Raw genomic sequence first — 18,523 nt, 5'->3', positions numbered from 1 at the left:
CAACCCTTGTGAATCTCATGCGAAACCCATGTGAAACCCATGTGAAACCCATGTGTAACCCATGTGAAACCCATGTGTAACCCATGTGAAACTCATGTGTAACCCCTGTGAAACCCATGTGTAACCCATGTGAAACCCTTGTGAAACCCATGTGAATATCATGTGAATATCATGTGAATATCATGTGAAACCCATGTGAATATCATGTGAAACCCATGTGATTGTGTGTGTGTGTGTGTGTGTGAATATCATGTGTGTGTGTGTGAATATCATGTGTGTGTGTGTGTGTGAAAAACTAAACCCATGTGAAACCCATGTGGACCTCATGAAACCCATGTGTAACGATGAAACCCTAACAGAAACCCCCTGAAACCCATGTGAAACTCATGTGTAACCCATGTGAAACCCATGTGAAACCCATGTGAATCTCATGTGAATCTCATGTGAATCTCATGTGAATCTCATGTGAAACCCGTGTGAAACCCATGTGAATCTCATGTGAAACCCATGTGAATATCATGTGAAACCCATGTGAAACCCTTGTATAACCCAATGTGTTTACCATGAGTCCCATGCTCCTGTATCTCTGCACACCGTTCTCCTCTGGTCCAATGGATGGGAAGTGGCGCTAAGCTTCTTTGTGTTACTCAGTGCAAAGTTGAGGAGTCAGATCAACAGCATTGTGTTCGCAGCCAAGCAGCCAGACAGAAGCAGTCAAAACAGGAAGTTCTGCAAGCAGCTGCTCATGTCTAAAGGCCCCATCTCAGTCACCTCCCTCAGAGAGGTTTTACACGCGGATGCGCACACACACACATGCACCCACACAAGCACATGCACGCACACAAGCACTCACGCACACACACACACACACGCTCTCACACACGCGCGCACAGACACGAAGTCCAGATCCTACTAGTAATTCATTTCCTGCTCATGTGTAGGAGAGGGGAATGTAGTGTAGGTGACAACAACAGAGACAACAGTGTGTGTGTGTGTGTGTGTGTGTGTCTGGGGAAATCACCTACTATTTCAGAAGATCTGATCACACACATTTCCTGGATGGATGTTGTTATTTATCGTCACGGTAACAGACCCCCCGCCCCTCCCCCCCTCACCACACTTCACAACTCAATTGTTCCAACTGTCCCCCCCCCCCCCTTGTTGGCAGAGAGAACATGCTGCAGTTTTGAAGCACATTTCCTGCAACTCTACAAATCTCATATGATACTTGAGTGACAAAAAATCAATGCGGCCCCCATTGGATCGAGGCCCATGACCCAGTACACGACAACTGGGCAAGATTTAGATTAGTGGTCTTCAACCTTTTCTACCCAGGGACCCCCACCCCCAGGAAAACCAGTGACCCCCACCCCCAGGAAAACCAGTGACCCCCACCCCCAGGAAAACCAGTGACCCCCACCCCAGGAAAACCAGTGACCCCCACCCCAGGAAAACCAGTGACCCCCACCCCAGGAAAACCAGGGACCCCACCCCAGGAAAACCAGTGACCCCCACCCCAGGAAAACCAGTGACCCCACCCCAGGAAAACCAGTGACCCCCACCCCAGGAAAACCAGTGACCCCCACTCCCAGGAAACCAGGGACCCCCACCCCAGGAAAACCAGTGACCCCCACCCCAGGAAAACCAGTGACCCCCACCCCAGGAAAACCAGTGACCCCCCCCCCCCGGAAAACCAGGGTCCCCCACCCCCCGGAAAACCAGGGACCCCCACCCCCGGAAAACCAGTGACCCCCACCCCAGGAAAACCAGGGACCCCCACCCCAGGAAACCAGTGACCCCCACCCCAGGAAAACCAGTGACCCCCACCCCAGGAAAACCAGTGACCCCCACCCCAGGAAAACCAGTGACCCCCACCCCAGGAAAACCAGGGACCCCCCACCCCAGGAAAACCAGTGACCCCCACCCCCAGGAAAACCAGTGACCCCCACCCCAGGAAAACCAGTGACCCCCACCCCAGGAAAACCAGTGACCCCACCCCAGGAAAAACCAGTGACCCCCACCCCAGGAAAACCAGTGACCCCCACAGGAAAACCAGTGACCCCCACCCCAGGAAAAACCAGGGACCCCCCCACCCCAGGAAAACCAGTGACCCCACCCCAGGAAAACCAGGGACCCCCACCCCAGGAAAACCAGGGACCCCACCCCAGGAAAACCAGTGACCCCCACCCCAGGAAAACCGGGGACCCCACCCCAGGAAAACCAGGGACCCCCACCCCAGGAAAACCAGGGACCCCCACCCCAGGAAAACCGGGGACCCCCACCCCCAGGAAAACCAGTGACCCCCACCCCAGGAAAACCAGGGACCCCCCCCCAGGGAAACCAGTGACCCCCACCCCCAGGAAAACCAGGGACCCCACCCCAGGAAAAACCAGGGACCCCCACCCCAGGAAAACCAGGGACCCCCACCCCAGGAAAACCAGTGACCCCCACCCCAGGAAAACCAGGGACCCCCCACCCCAGGGAAACCAGGGACCCCCCACCCCAGAAAACCAGTGACCCCCACCCCAGGAAAACCAGTGACCCCCACCCCAGGAAAACCAGTGACCCCCACCCCAGGAAAACCAGTGACCCCCACCCCAGGGAAACCAGGGACCCCACCCCAGGAAAACCAGTGACCCCCCACCCCAGGAAAACCAGGGACCCCCACCCCAGGAAAACCAGGGACCCCCACCCCAGGAAAACCAGCACCCCACCCCAGGAAAACCAGGGACCCCCACCCCAGGAAAACCAGGGACCCCCACCCCAGGAAAACCAGGGACCCCCACCCCAGGAAAACCAGGGACCCCATTCATATGTCAGGATTTTAGTCGTTGCAGTTGCCTAATCAACATTTTCAAATATATACATTTGGTAGATAGTTTCTAATAATTTTGACCTCCCCACGTTACAACTGTAAGCGGGAGTGTAACTTCTAACATAGATTATTATCTAGAAGGGTAACGGCAAACAAATGTTTACGAAAAGCGGCTGTTTAGAGGGTTAAACAAAAGGCTAGCCATATGTTGGCAAACATTTATTTAAATGTATTTAATTTAAGTCTAGAAAGCTTTGGTTCCGGGTTGGAGCGAGCGGTCGCATCTACATTTCGGTCCGCAGGTAGTATAACTTTTCATTACATTTCATTATAGTACAACGGTTTGATTCGTCTAATCTTAGCAATTTCTTCTTAGCTAGCTACATAGCCGTCTTTGTATCAAAGATAATTGCGTAATTATCATATTTCGTCATCCTAACGTAGTCTACACTGCTATCTGCCCAGCAGCTAGCTAACGTCCACTAGCACAGCAGCTAGCTAACGATCCACTAGCACTGTAGAAACTATTACACTCAACGACTTGAGTGTTGTTAGCTAGCTTCATAGTTGTCTTTGCTGTCTTCGTATCCAAGGTAATTGTGTAGTTTAGAGTGTGTAGACTTAGAGTGATTATCTTAATTTACCGAGGTTAGCTAGCCAGCTATTTGTCGTCCTTAACGTAGGAGTTACTGCTAGCTAGCTAGCCAACAGCTAGCCAACGTCTTCCGAACCTGAACTTCAACAACCCGGTCAACATTCCGCCTCGCTCCACAGGTAGTATCACATTTTCATTTCACTTCATTACAGTACAACGGTTTGATTTGTTTGATAAATAGCTAGCTAGCTACATAGCCGTCTTTGTATCTAAGACAATTGTGTAGTCTGGAGCGATTTTCTAGGTTAGCTAGCCAGCCATTGTCATTCTTTAACGTAACGTTACGTAATCAACACTGCTAGCTAGCCAGCTAGCCCCCCGAATAGCAGCACTGTAGAAACTATTACACTCGACGGAACGACTTGATTAGTGTAGTGTCAACAACGCAGCCACTGCCAGCCAGCCTACAAAGTCAACAACGTAGCCACTGCCAGCTAGCCTACTCCAGCAGTACTGTATCATTTCAATAATTTTAGTCAATAAGATTCTTGCTACGTAAGCTTAACTTTCTGAACATTCGATAAGTGTAGTCCACTTGTCATTCCAATCTCTTTGCATTACCGTAGCCTCTTCTGTAGCCTGTCAACTATGTGTCTATCTATCCCTGTTCTCTCCTCTGCACAGACCATACAAACGCTCCCACCCTGCCGTGGCCGCGGCCACCCTAATCTGGTGGTCCCAGCGCGCACGACTCCACGTGGAGTTCCAGGTCTCCGGTAGCCTCTGGAACTGCCGATCTGCGGCCAACAAGGCAGAGTTCATCTCAGCCTATGCCTCCTCCAGTCCCTCGACTTCTTGGCACTGACGGAAACATGGATCACCACAGACAACACTGCTACTCCTACTGCTCTCTTCGTCCGCCCACGTGTTCTCGCACACCCGAGAGCTTCTGGTCAGCGGGGTGGTGGCACCGGGATCCTCATCTCTCCCAAGTGGTCATTCTCTCTTTCTCCCTTACCCATCTGTCTATCGCCTCCTTTGAATTCCATGCTGTCACAGTTACCAGCCCTTTCAAGCTTAACATCCTTATCATTTATCGCCCTCCAGGGTCCCTCGGAGAGTTCATCAATGAGCTTGATGCCTTGATAAGCTCCTTTCCTGAGGACGGCTCCACCTCTCACAGTCCTGGGCGACTTTAACCTCCCCGACGTCTACCTTTGACTCATTCCTCTCTGCCTCCTTCTTTCCACTCCTCTCCTCTTTGACCTCACCCTCTCACCTCCCCCTACTCACAAGGCAGGCAATACGCCGACCTCATCTTTACTAGATGCTGTTCTTCCACTAACCTCATTGCAACTCCCTCCAAGTCTCCGACCACTACCTTGTATCCTTTTCCCTCTCGCTTCTCATCCAACACTTCCCACACTGCCCCTACTCGGATGGTATCGCGCCGTCCCAACCTTCGCTCTCTCCCCCACTACTCTCTCTTTCCATCCTATCTCTTCCCTCTGCTCATACCTTCTCCAACCTATCTCCTGATTCTGACTCCTCAACCCTCCTCTCTTCCCTTTCTGCATCCTTTGACTCTCTATGTCCCCTATCCACCAGGCCGGCTCGGTCCTCCTCCCCCCGCCTCCGTGGCTCGACGACTCATTGCGAGCTCACAGAACAGTGTTCCGGGCAGCCGAAGCGGAAATGGAGGAAAACTCGCCACCCCTGCGGACCTGGCATCCTTTCACCTCCTCTCAGCATTTTCCTCCTCGGTCTCTGCTGCTAAAGCCACTTTCTTCCACTCTAAATTCCAAGCCATCTGCCTCTAACCCTAGGAAGCTCTTTGCCACCTTCCTCCCCCTCCTGAATCCTCCTCCCCTCCCCTCCTCCCTCTTCTGCAGATGACTTCGTCAACCATTTTGAAAGAAGGTCGACGACATCCGATCCTCGTTGCTAAGTCAAACAACACCGCTGGTTCTGCTCACACTGCCCTACCCTGTGCTCTGACCTCTTTCTCCTCTCTCTCCAGATGAAATCTCGCTTCTTGTGACGGCCGGCCGCCCAACAACCTGCCCGCTTGACCCTATCCCCTCCTCTTCTCCAGACCATTTCCGGAGACCTTCTCCCTACCTCACCTCGCTCATCAACTCATCCCTGACCGCTGGCTACGTCCCTTCCGTCTTCAAGAGAGCGAGAGTTGCACCCTTCTGAAAAACCTACACTCGATCCCTCCAATGTCAACAACTACAGACCAGTATCCCTTCTTTCTTTTCTCTCCAAAACTCTTGAACGTGCCGTCCCTTGGCCAGCTCTCCCGCTATCTCTCTCAGAATGACCGTCTTGATCCAAATCAGTCAGGTTTCAAGACTAGTCATTCAACTGAGACTGCTCTTCTCTGTATCACGGAGGCGCTCCGCACTGCTAAAGCTAACTCTCTCTCCTCTGCTCTCATCCTTCTAGACCTATCGGCTGCCTTCGACACTGTGAACCATCAGATCCTCCTCTCCACCCTCTCCGAAAGGGCATCTCCGGTGCGGCCCACGCTTGGATTGCGTCCTACCTGACAGGTCGCTCCTACCAGGTGGCGTGGCGAGAATCTGTCTCCTCGCCACGCGCTCTCACCACTGGTGTCCCCAGGGCTCTGTTCTAGGCCCTCTCCTATTCTCGCTATACACCAAGTCACTTGGCTCTGTCATAACCTCACATGGTCTCTCCTATCATTGCTATGCAGACGACACACAATTAATCTTCTCCTTTCCCCTTCTGATGACCAGGTGGCGAATCGCATCTCTGCATATCTGGCAGACATATCAGTGTGGATGACGGATCACCACCTCAAGCTGAACCTCGGCAAGACGGAGCTGCTCTTCCTCCCGGGAAGGACTGCCCGCTCCATGATCTCGCCATCACGGTTGACAACTCCATTGTGTCCTCCTCCCAGAGCGCTAAGAACCTTTGGCGTGATCCTGACAACACCCTGTCGTTCTCAACTAACATCAAGGCGGTGGCCCGTTCCTGTAGGTTCATGCTCTACAACATCCGCAGAGTACGACCCTGCCTCACAGGAAGCGGCGCAGGTCCTAATCCAGGCACTTGTCATCTCCCGTCTGGATTACTGCAACTCGCTGTTGGCTGGGCTCCTGCCTGTGCCATTAAACCCCTACAACTCATCCAGAACGCCAAGAGTCTGTCTGGTGTTCAACCTTCCCAAGTTCTCTCATGTCACCCGCCCTCCGCTCTCTCCACTGGCTTCCAGTTGAAGCTCGTATCCGCTACAAGACCATGGTGCTTGACTACGGAGCTGTGAGGGGAACGGCACCGCAGTACTTCCAGGCTCTGATCAGGCCCTACACCCAAACAAGGGCACTGCGTTCATCCACCTCTGGCCTGCTCGCCTCCCCTACCACTGAGGAAGTACAGTTCCCGCTCAGCCCAGTCAAAACTGTTCGCTGCTCTGGCCCCCAATGGTGGAACAAAACTCCCTCACGACGCCAGGACAGCGGAGTCAATCACCACCTTCCGGAGACACCTGAAACCCCACCTCTTCAAGGAATACCTAGGATAGATAAAGTAATCCTTCTCACCCCCTTAAATGATTTAGATGCACTATTGTAAAGTGGCTGTTCCACTGATGTCAGAAGGTGAATTCACCAATTTGTAAGTCGCTCTGGGATAAGAGCGTCTGCTAAATGACTTAAATGTAAATGTAAATGTACAAGTCGCCAGGTTGTAAATTCATTTGTTGGAGGAAGAAGGTGAGGACCAAGGTGCAGCGTGGTATCTGTCCATATTTATTGAATTGTAATGGCTTTCTTCCTTGAAGGAGACCAAAATGCAGACTGGTAAGAGTTCAACGTGTTTAATCAAGACTACATGAGAACACTACAAAATACAAAACAACAAAAGTAAAAACTTCAAACAGTCCTATCTGGTGTAATGACACAAAGACAGAAGACAATCACCCACAAAATACCTTTAAAGAATATGGCTGCCTAAATATGGTTCCCAATCAGAGACAACGATAAACACCTGCCTCTAATTGAGAACCAATCTAGGCAACCATAGCCTTAAATAAACACCTAGACCAGAAAACACCCCATAAACATACAAAACCCCTAGACCAAAAAACAAACATAAATCCCCCATGTCCAACCCTGACCTAACCAAAATAATAAAGAAAATAAAGATTACTAAGGCCAGGGCGTGACACGAATGAACACGGAAATAACCTAAATAACAAAGAGAAACGACCGAAAACAGTTCTGGCTGGTGCAGACACACAACAGGAAACAGCTCTGGCTGGTCAGACACACAACAGGAAACAGCTCTGGCTGGTGCAGACACACAACAGGAAATAGTTCTGGCTGGTGCAGACACACAACAGAAAACAATCACTCACGAAACACAATAGAAAACAGGCTCCCTAAATATGGTTCTCAATCAGGGACAACGATTGACAGCTGCCTCTGATTGAGAACCATACCAGACCAAACACAGAAATAGCAAATCATAGAAAAACTATCATAGACCCCCCCCACACACCCAACTCACGCCCCTGACCATACTAGAACAAAGACGTAACAAAAGAACTAAGGTCAGAACGTGACAAAGGCAGCCTTCGTCAGATACACCAATGAGTGTAATTACCTCAATATTAGAAGTTAATACATAAAGTTGACATCATTAGAACGGAGATTCTCTTATTTTCTACTGTAGGTTTGTATTTAAAAAAAATACTTTATTCTGTTGTTACTGATGATATTCATAAAAACATCAAACAAGTGTTACTTTTCTTTTATATATTTTATCGCTGAGCCCCCTGCAATATCAAGTCAAGTAGGATTACAGTACCAGCTGCCTATGTCAGATACACCAATGAGTGTAATTACCTCAATATTAGGAGTTCATAAATAAAGTTGACATCATTAGAACGGATATATTGGCCATTAATCTACTGTAGGTTTGCCATTCAAAATGAACTTATTCTGTTGTTGCAAATGATTTTTTATTTAAACAGCATATAAGGGGACCGTGGACCCCAGGTTGAATACCGCTGGTTAGCCTTAACTTGATAACTGTCACGAATGTCCCTAGAAGTCAGTCCCTCTCCTTGTTCGGGTGGCATCACCGGCCTTCTAGCCATCGCCGATCCACTTTTCAATTTCCATTTGTTTTGTCTTTGTCTTATACACGTGGTTTCAATTCCCCAATTACCTGTTCATGATTTAACCCTCTGTTCCCCCATGTTTGTTTGGGAGTAATTTTTTATTTGTTTTGCGGGCCGTATTTGTGACCTTGTATTTTTACGACGTGTGTTGTTTTATTATTGTAACGGCGTTCGTCTGTTGAAGGAGGAGCGGACCAAAATGCAGCGTGGTGGTTACTCATGTTCTTTAATGGAATTGAACGAGACATGAAATAACTTGACATACAAAACAACAAACGGAACGTGAAAACCTATACAGCCTATCTGGTGACAATAAACACAGAGACAGGAACAATCACCCACGAAACACTCAAAGAATATGGCTGCCTAAATATGGTTCCCAATCAGAGACAACGATAATCACCTGACTCTGATTGAGAACAGCCTCAGGCAGCCATAGACTATGCTAGACACCCCACAAAACCCCAAGACAAAAACACACCGCAATAACGCATGTCACACCCAGGCCTGACCAAATAAATGAAGATAAACGTAATATATTTCGACCAGGGCGTGACAGTTATTGAGTAAAATTGCTTTCATTGCTCATATCTGCTGTCCTGCGCCTGACTCATCTCACCAGCTACACACAGACACATTACACTAACATAGACTAAGAGTAGAACTAATATATAAGGGGAACTGTGGACCCCAGGTTGAATATCTTTGATTTAGATAGCTGGTTAGCCTAACTTACCTTGCTAACATAGACTAGTTGATCAACTGGACATCAAATCAAATTTTTTTTTTTTTTACTTTCGCCGAACACAACAGGTATTTCCCTTACAGGGAAGAACAGGGAATCCAAGAATGATTTTAACAGAAACATCCTGAGAAAAGAGAAATAAAAGTAACAAAATAATTAAAGAGCAACAGAAAAATATACCCCCCCGTATATAGCGAGGCTACATACAGTAAAATATACCCCCGTATATAGCGAGGCTACATACAGTAAAATATACCCCCTGTATATAGCGAGGCTACATACAGTAAAATATACCCCCGTATATAGCGAGGCTACATACAGTAAAATATACCCCCCGTATATAGCGAGGCTACATACAGTAAAATATACCCCCCGTATATAGCGAGGCTACATACAGTAAAATATACCCCCCCCGTATATAGCGAGGCTACATACAGTAAAATATACCCCCCCTGTATATAGCGAGGCTACATACAGTAAAATATACCCCCTGTATATAGCGAGGCTACATACAGTAAAATATACCCCCCGTATATAGCGAGGCTACATACAGTAAAATATACCCCCCCTATATAGCGAGGCTACATACAGTAAAATATACCCCCTGTATATAAGCGAGGCTACATACAGTAAAATATACCCCCTGTATATAGCGAGGCTACATACAGTAAAATATACCCCGTATATAGCGAGGCTACATACAGTAAAATATACCCCCCGTATATAGCGAGGCTACATACAGTAAAATATACCCCCTGTTTATAGCGAGGCTACATACAGTAAAATATACCCCCCGTATATAGCGAGGCTACATACAGTAAAATATACCCCCGATTATAGCGAGGCTACATACAGTAAAATATACCCCCGTATATAGCGAGGCTACATACAGTAAAATATACCCCCTGTATAGCGAGGCTACATACAGTAAAATATACCCCCTGTATATAGCGAGGCTACATACAGTAAAATATACCCCCTGTATATAGCGAGGCTACATACAGTAAAATATACCCCGTATATAGCGAGGCTACATACAGTAAAATATACCCCCGTATATAGCGGGCTACATACAGTAAAATATACCCCCCCCTGTATATAGCGAGGCTACATACAGTAAAATATACCCCCGTATATAGCGAGGCTACATACAGTAAAATATACCCCCTGTATATAGCGAGGCTACATACAGTAAAATATACCCCGGAAATATAGCGAGGCTACATACAGTAAAATATACCCCCGTATATAGCGAGGCTACATACAGTAAAATATACCCCCCTGTGTATAGCGAGGCTACATACAGTAAAATATACCCCCGTATATAAGCGAGGCTACATACAGTAAAATTTACCCCCCCGTATATAGCGAGGCTACATACAGTAAAATATACCCCCCCGTATATAGCGAGGCTACATACAGTAAATTATACCCCCCGTATATAGCGAGGCTACATACAGTAAAATATACCTCCCCTGTATATAGCGAGGCTACATACAGTAAAATATACCCCCCCGTATATAGCGAGGCTACATACAGTAAAATATACCCCCCCTGTATATAGCGAGGCTACATACAGTAAAATATACCCCCGTATATAGCGAGGCTACATACAGTAAAATATACCCCCCGTATATAGCGAGGCTACATGCAGTAAAATATACCCCCCCCCCGTATATAGCAAGGCTACATACAGTAAAATATACCCCCCCGTATATAGTGAGGCTACATGCAGTAAAATATACCCCCCGTATATAGCGAGGCTACATACAGTAAAATATACCCCCCTGTATATAGCGAGACTACGTACAGTAAAATATACCCCCGTATAGTGAGGCTACATGCAGTAAAATATACCCCCGTATATAGCGAGGCTACATACAGTAAAATATACCCCCCTGTATATAGCGAAGCTACATACAGTAAAATATACCCCCTGTATATAGCGAAGCTACATACAGTAAAATATACCCCCTGTATATAGCGAGGCTACATACAGTAAAATATACCCCCCTGTATATAGCGAGGCTACATACAGTAAAATATACCCCCTGTATATAGCGAGGCTACATACAGTAAAATATACCCCCCTGTATATAGCGAGGCTACATACAGTAAAATATACCCCCTGTATATAGCGAAGCTACATACAGTAAAATATACCCCCCTGTATATAGCGAAGCTACATACAGTAAAATATACCCCCTGTATATAGCGAGGCTACATACAGTAAAATATACCCCCCTGTATATAGCGAGGCTACATACAGTAAAATATACCCCCCCGTATATAGCGAGACTACGTACAGTAAAATATACCCCCCGTATAGTGAGGCTACATGCAGTAAAATATACCCCCCCGTATATAGCGAGGCTACATACAGTAAAATATACCCCCCTGTATATAGCGAAGCTACATACAGTAAAATATACCCCCTGTATATAGCGAAGCTACATACAGTAAAATATAATACCCCCTGTATATAGCGAGGCTACATACAGTAAAATATACCCCCTCTGTATATAGCGAGGCTACATACAGTAAAAATATACCCCCTGTATATAGCGAGGCTACATACAGTAAAATATACCCCTGTATATAGCGAGGCTACATACAGTAAAATATACCCCCCTGTATATAGCGAGGCTACATACAGTAAAATATACCCCCCTGTATATAGCGAAGCTACATACAGTAAAATATACCCCCCCTGTATATAGCGAGGCTACATACAGTAAAATATACCCCCCCTGTATATAGCGAGGCTACATACAGTAAAATATACCCCCCCCGTATATAGTGAGGCTACATACAGTAAAATATACCCCCCCGTATATAGCGAGGCTACATACAGTAAAATATACCCCCCCGTATATAGCGAGGCTACATACAGTAAAATATACCCCCATTATATAGCGAGGCTACGTACAGTAAAATATACCCCCCCCGTATATAGTGAGGCTACATGCAGTAAAATATACCCCCGTATATAGCGAGGCTACATACAGTAAAATATACCCCCCTGTATATAGCGAGGCTACTTACAGTAAAATATACCCCCCCGTATATAGCGAGGCTACATACAGGGGGGTACCGGTACAGAGTCAATGTGGAGGCTACATACAGGGGGTACCGGTACAGAGTCAATGTGGAGGCTATATACAGGGGGTACCAGTACAGAGTCAATGTTGAGGCTATATACAGGGGGTACCAGTACAGAGTCAATGTGGAGGCTATATACAGGGGGTACCAGTACAGAGTCAATGTGGAGGCTATATACAGTGGGTACCGGTACAGAGTCAATGTGGAGGCTACATACAGGGGGGTACCAGTACAGAGTCAATGTGGAGGCTATATACAGGGTGTACCAGTACAGAGTCAATGTGGAGGCTATATATAGGGGGTACCGGTACAGAGTCAATGTGCAGGCTATATACAGGGGGGTACCGGTACAGAGTCAATGAGGAGGCTATATAGAGGGGGGTACCGGTACAGAGTCAATGTGGAGGCTACATACAGGGAGTACCGGTACAGAGTCAATGTGGAGGCTATATACAGGGGGTACCGGTACAGAGTCAATGTGGAGGCTATATACAGGGGGTACTGGTACAGAGTCAATGTGGAGACTATATACAGGGGGTACCGGTACAGAGTCAATGTGGAGACTATATACAGGGGGTACCGGTACAGAGTCAATGTGGAGGCTCATACAGGGGGTACCCGGTACAGAGTCAATTTGGAGGCTATATACAGGGTGTTACGGTACAGAGTCAATGTGGAGGCTATATACAGGGGGTACAAGTACAGAGTCAATGTGGAGACTATATACAGGGGGTACCGGTACAGAGTCAATGTGGAGGCTATATACAGGGGGTACCAGTACAGAGTCAATGTGGAGGCTATATACAGAGGGTACCAGTACAGAGTCAATGTGGAGAATATATACAGAGGGTACTGGTACAGAGTCAATGTGGAGACTATATACAGAGGGTACCGGTGCAGAGTCAATGTGGAGGCTATATACAGGGGGTACCGGTACAGAGTCAATGTGGAGGCTATATACAGAGGGTACCGGTGCAGAGTCAATGTGGAGGCTATATACAGGGGGTACCGGTACAGTACTGGAGTACTGGAGTACTGGAGTACTCATTTGGCCGCCTTTCGTACTGGAAGGAAAGGCGGCCAAATGAGGTGTTGGCTTTAGGGATGATCAGTGAGATACACCTGCTGGAGCGCGTGCTACGGATGGGTGTTGCCATCGTGACCAGTGAACTGAGATAAGGCGGACCTTTACCTAGCATGGATTTGTAGATGACCTGGAGCCAGTGGGTCTCGCGACGAATATGTAGCGAGGGCCAGCCGACTAGAGCATACAAGTCGCAGTGGTGGATGGTATAAGGTGCTTTAGTGACAAAACGGATGGCAATGTGATAAACTGCATCCAGTTTGCTGAGTAGAGTGTTGGAGGCAATTTTGTAGATGACATCGCCGAAGTCGAGGATCGGTAGGGATAGTCAGTTTTACTAGGTAAGTTTGGCGCGTGAGTGAAGGGGAGGCTTTGTTGCGGAATAGAAAGCCGACTTCTTGATTTGATTTTCGATTGGAGATGTTTGATATGAGTCTGGAAGGAGAGTTTACAGTCTAGCCAGACACCTAGGTACTTATAGGTGTCCACATATTCAAGGTCGGAACCATCCAGGGTGTTGATGCTCGTCGGGCATGCGGGTGCAGGCAACGATCGGTTGAAAAGCATGCATTTGGTTTTACTAGCGTTTAAGAGCAGTTGGAGGCCACGGAAGGAGTGTTGTATGGCATTGAAGCTCGTTTGGAGGTTAGATAGCACAGTGTCCAAGGATCGGCCGGAAGTATATAGAATGGTGTCGTCTGCGTAGAGGTGGATCAGGGAATCGCCCCGCATGAAGAGCAACATCATTGATATATACAGAGAAAAGAGTCGGCCCGAGAATTGAACCCTGTGGCACCCCCATAGAGACTGCCAGAGGACCGGACAGCATGCCCTCCGATTTGACACACTGAACTCTGTCTGCAAAGTAATTGGTGAACCAGGCAAGGCAGTCATCCGAAAAACCGAGGCTACTGAGTCTGCCGATAAGAATATGGTGATTGACAGAGTCGAAAGCCTTGGCAAGGTCGATGAATACATATATACAGGGGGTACTGGTACAGAGTCAATGTGGAGGCTATATACAGGGGGTACCTGTACAGAGTCAATGTGTAGACTATATACAGGGGGTACCGGTACAGAGTCAATGTGGAGACTATATACAGGGGGTACCGGTACAGAGTCAATGTGGAGGCTACATACAGAGGGTACCAGTACAGAGTAAATGTGGAGACTATATACAGAGGGTACTGGTACAGAGTCAATGTGGAGACTATATACAGAGGGTACTGGTACAGAGTCAATTTGGAGGCTATATACAGTGGGTACCGATAGAGAGTCAATGTGGAGGCTATATACAGGGGGTACCGGTACAGAGTCAATGTGGAGGCTATATACAGGAGGTACCAGTACAGAGTCAATGTGGAGGTTATATACAGGAGGTACCAGTACAGAGTCAATGTGGAGGCTATATACAGGGAGTACCGGTACAGAGTCAATGTGGAGACTATATACAGGGGGTACCGGTACAGAGTCAATGTGGAGGCTATATACAGGGGGTACCGGTACAGAGTCAACGTGCCGGGGGCACCGGTTAGTCGAGGTAATTGAGGTAATATGTAGTTATTAAAGTGAGGATGTATTTCTGACAGGTGATGAACACCCGACAAGCATCGGTCTGCGCAAACCGGTCCAATTGTGGAACGAATCGGTCAGACAATCGATTAAAACGTTTCGACATGCCCTTTCACAATTTGTTACAAATTACTTTCTTTTCTACCTTCTGAAAATAACTCTCATCTTTTTGTTTGCGACAACTGTGTCCTCTCCTTCGGTGTCTAACTGAGCATGTCATTGTGTTGACAGTCATTGATCTACAAGTCATTTTGCATGCAGAACAACCCTCAGGTTATTTTGATCAAAACGCGCCGAAATCAAAGTAGCCTAATGTACCATTGAGACACAGCACTAATCTGGCTGTAGGGAGGATGCACACTGATCAGGGCTTACATTACATTACATTACATTTGGATTGTTCAGTAATAGTTTCGGTAGTTTTGCATAAAATGATCAGTATGTATGATCATTTGAAGACATACAGAGAAAAGTTGATCATTTCATTATCACACAGAGAAGAAGAGAAGTGAACTCCGAGTGTGTCACAACTTCCAAGCAGTCTAAACCGTTCCATTGTGAGAATCCAAAGTTGTGCCCTCTATTCATTGGCACATTTTGTGAGCTAAATATTGATATGTTACTACACACGTGCGCACACACACACACACACACGGTAGTGCATTGAACCGAATCACATAAAGCTTCTCCAGACAAAATGTATTTAATTAGAGAGAGATGGGTGTGAGAGAGACAGTGAGAGTGAGAGTGAGAGAGAGAGAGAGAGACATACCAATTAGGATTTGGCTAAAAATACTTGAATCAGTCATAGAGCCCATTGCCCTTTATGGTTGTGAGGTCTGGGGTCCGCTCACCAACCAAAACTTCACAAAATGGGACAAACACCAAATTGAAACTGCACGCAGAATTCTGCAAAATATCCTCAGTGTACAACGTAGAACACCAAATAATGCATGCAGAGCAGAATTAGGCCGATACCCACTAATTATCAAAATCCAGAAAAGAGCTGTTAAATTCTATAACCACCTAAAAGGAAGCGATTCCCAAACCTTCCACAACAAAGCCATCACCTACAGAGAGATGAACCTGGAGAAGAGTCCCCTAAGCAAGCTGGTCCTGGGGCTCTGTTCACAAACACACCCTACAGAGCCCCAGGACAGCAGCACAATTAGACCCAACCATATCATGAGAAAACAAAAAGATAATTACTTGACACATTGGAAAGAATTAACAAAAAAACAGAGCAAACTAGAATGCTATTGGGCACTACACAGAGAGTACACAGCGGCAGAATACCTGACCACTGTGACTGACCCAAAATTAAGGAAAGCTTTGACTATGTACAGACTCAGCGAGGATAGCCTTGCTATTGAGAAAGGCCGCCGTAGGCAGACATGGCTCTCAAGAGAAGACAGGCTATGTGCTCACTGCCCACAAAATGAGGTGGAAACTGAGCTGCACTTCCTAACCTCCTGCCCAATGTATGACCATATTAGAGAGACATATTTCCCTCAGATTACACAGATCCACAAAGAATTTGAAAACAAATCCAATTTTGAAAAACTCCCATATCTACTGGGTGAAATTCCACAGTGTGCCATCAGAGCAGCAAGATTTGTGACCTGTTGCCACGAGAAAAGGGCAACCAGTGAAGAACACGCACCATTGTAAATACAACCCATATCTATGCTTATTTATTTTATCTTGTGTCCTTTACCATTTGTACATTGTAAAAACACTATATATATATGTATATATATGTGTATGTTGCTCTCTCTCTTTCACCCCACACTGAAAGGACATACACACATAGAGTGACAGACCATAGAGAGCTATCCACCTGGAGTTGATTGCTAACATAATTTTTTTTTTTTAAATGATCATGAAAATAGGAGATATCTGTGTGTTTTTTGCATTGGATCAGGTTGATCTGGAGAGATGTTGGTCAGACCATGAGACGTCAATAAAATCCGTCTTCTCACCAAAACGTTTGTAGCGTCTGAAACTATTATGACCCGTCTATTGGAAGGGGAGATTCTCACGAACACGATGCCACTTTCCTTTTTGCTCTAGTTTTTGCACAAGTGTCACGTGACTCGTCCGAAGGCAACCAGTACCTGTAAAAAAAATAAACAAGTTTTATATATACAGTATATGCAACCGGTCAAACGTTTTAGAATACTTACTTATTCCAGGGTTATTCTCTATTTTCTACATTGTATAATACTAATGATGACATTGAAACTATGAAATAACACATATGGAATCATGCAGTAACCAAAAAAGTGTTAAACAATTTATATTTGAGATTCTTCAAAGTAGTCACCCTTTGCCTTGATGACAGCTTTGCACACTCTTGGCATTCTCTCAACCAGCATCATGAGGTAGTCACCTGGAATGCATTTCAACTAACAGGTGGTCCTTCTTGGGACGGCAGGTAGCCTAGTGGTGAGAGAGTTGGGCAAGTAACTGAAAGGTTGCTGGATCGAATCAAGACAGCCGACTGTTCCACAGTAGGCTGTAAGGTGTTCTTAATTGACTTCTAGTTAAATATGATTATTTTTAGTCTTAAAAAGTTTTTGTAATTTATTTCCTTCTAAATGTGTTTGAGCCAATCAGTTGTGTTGGGGATGTCAAGGTAGTAGAGGTATACAGAAGATAGCCTATTTGATAAAGACCAAAAGCTCAATATTATGTCAAGAACAGCTCAAATAAGTTAAAGAGAAATGACAGTCCATCATTACTTTAAGAAATGAAGGTCAGTCAATGCTGAACATTTCAAGAACTTTGAAAGTTTCTTTTTAAGTGGAGTCACAAACCATCAAGTGCTATGATGAAACTGGCTCTCATGAGGACCTGTCACAGGAAAGGCAGACCCAGAGTTACTTCTGCTGCAGAGGATAAGTTCAATAGAGTTACCAGCCTCAGAATTTGCAGCCCAAATAAATGGTAACAAGTAACAAAAACACGTCTCAACATCAAATGTTCAGAGGAGACTGTGTGAATCAGGCCTTCATGGTTGTATTGCTGAAAAGAAACCACTACTAAATGACACCAAAAAGAAGAAGAGAGACTTGCTTGGGCCAAGAAACATGAGTAATTGACATTAGACGAGTGGAAATCTGTACTTTGGTCTGTGGTCAAATGTAGAGATTTTGGTTCCAACCTCTGTGTCTTTGTGAGACACCGGGAAAGCATGGAGGAGGAGGTCTGATGGTGTAGTGGTGCTTTGCCGGGTTGACACAGTCTGTGATTTATTTAAGAATTCAATTCACTTAACCAGCATGGCTACCACAGCATTCTGCAACGATACGCCATCCCATCTGGTTCGGGCTATTTGAATTAGTTTTTTAACATTTATTTGTTTAACTAGGCAAGTCAGTAAAAAACACATTTCTTATTCACCATAACAGCCTAGGAAGAGTGGGTTAACGTCTTAACTGCCTTGTTCA

General features: G+C 46.3%; 1 protein-coding gene across 1 annotated transcript; it reads left to right on the top strand.

Moving 5' to 3' along the window:
* Positions 1-1,376: 1,376 nt before the first annotated feature.
* Positions 1,377-6,418, top strand: LOC135536519 (uncharacterized; the record flags this gene model as incomplete). Its single annotated transcript, XM_064962827.1, has 6 exons — positions 1,377-1,504; positions 1,593-1,647; positions 1,698-1,913; positions 1,955-2,513; positions 2,578-2,815; positions 6,343-6,418. Coding segments are annotated over 6 exons (1,272 nt in total), but the record flags the coding sequence as incomplete, so codon positions are not given.
* Positions 6,419-18,523: the final 12,105 nt, after the last annotated feature.

Source organism: Oncorhynchus masou, unplaced genomic scaffold (genome assembly GCF_036934945.1).
Source record: "Oncorhynchus masou masou isolate Uvic2021 unplaced genomic scaffold, UVic_Omas_1.1 unplaced_scaffold_6279, whole genome shotgun sequence".
NCBI classification, from domain to species: domain Eukaryota; kingdom Metazoa; phylum Chordata; class Actinopteri; order Salmoniformes; family Salmonidae; genus Oncorhynchus; species Oncorhynchus masou.
The sequence above is the reverse complement of the archived record's forward strand: the minus strand, read 5'-3'. Positions and strand labels throughout refer to the sequence as shown.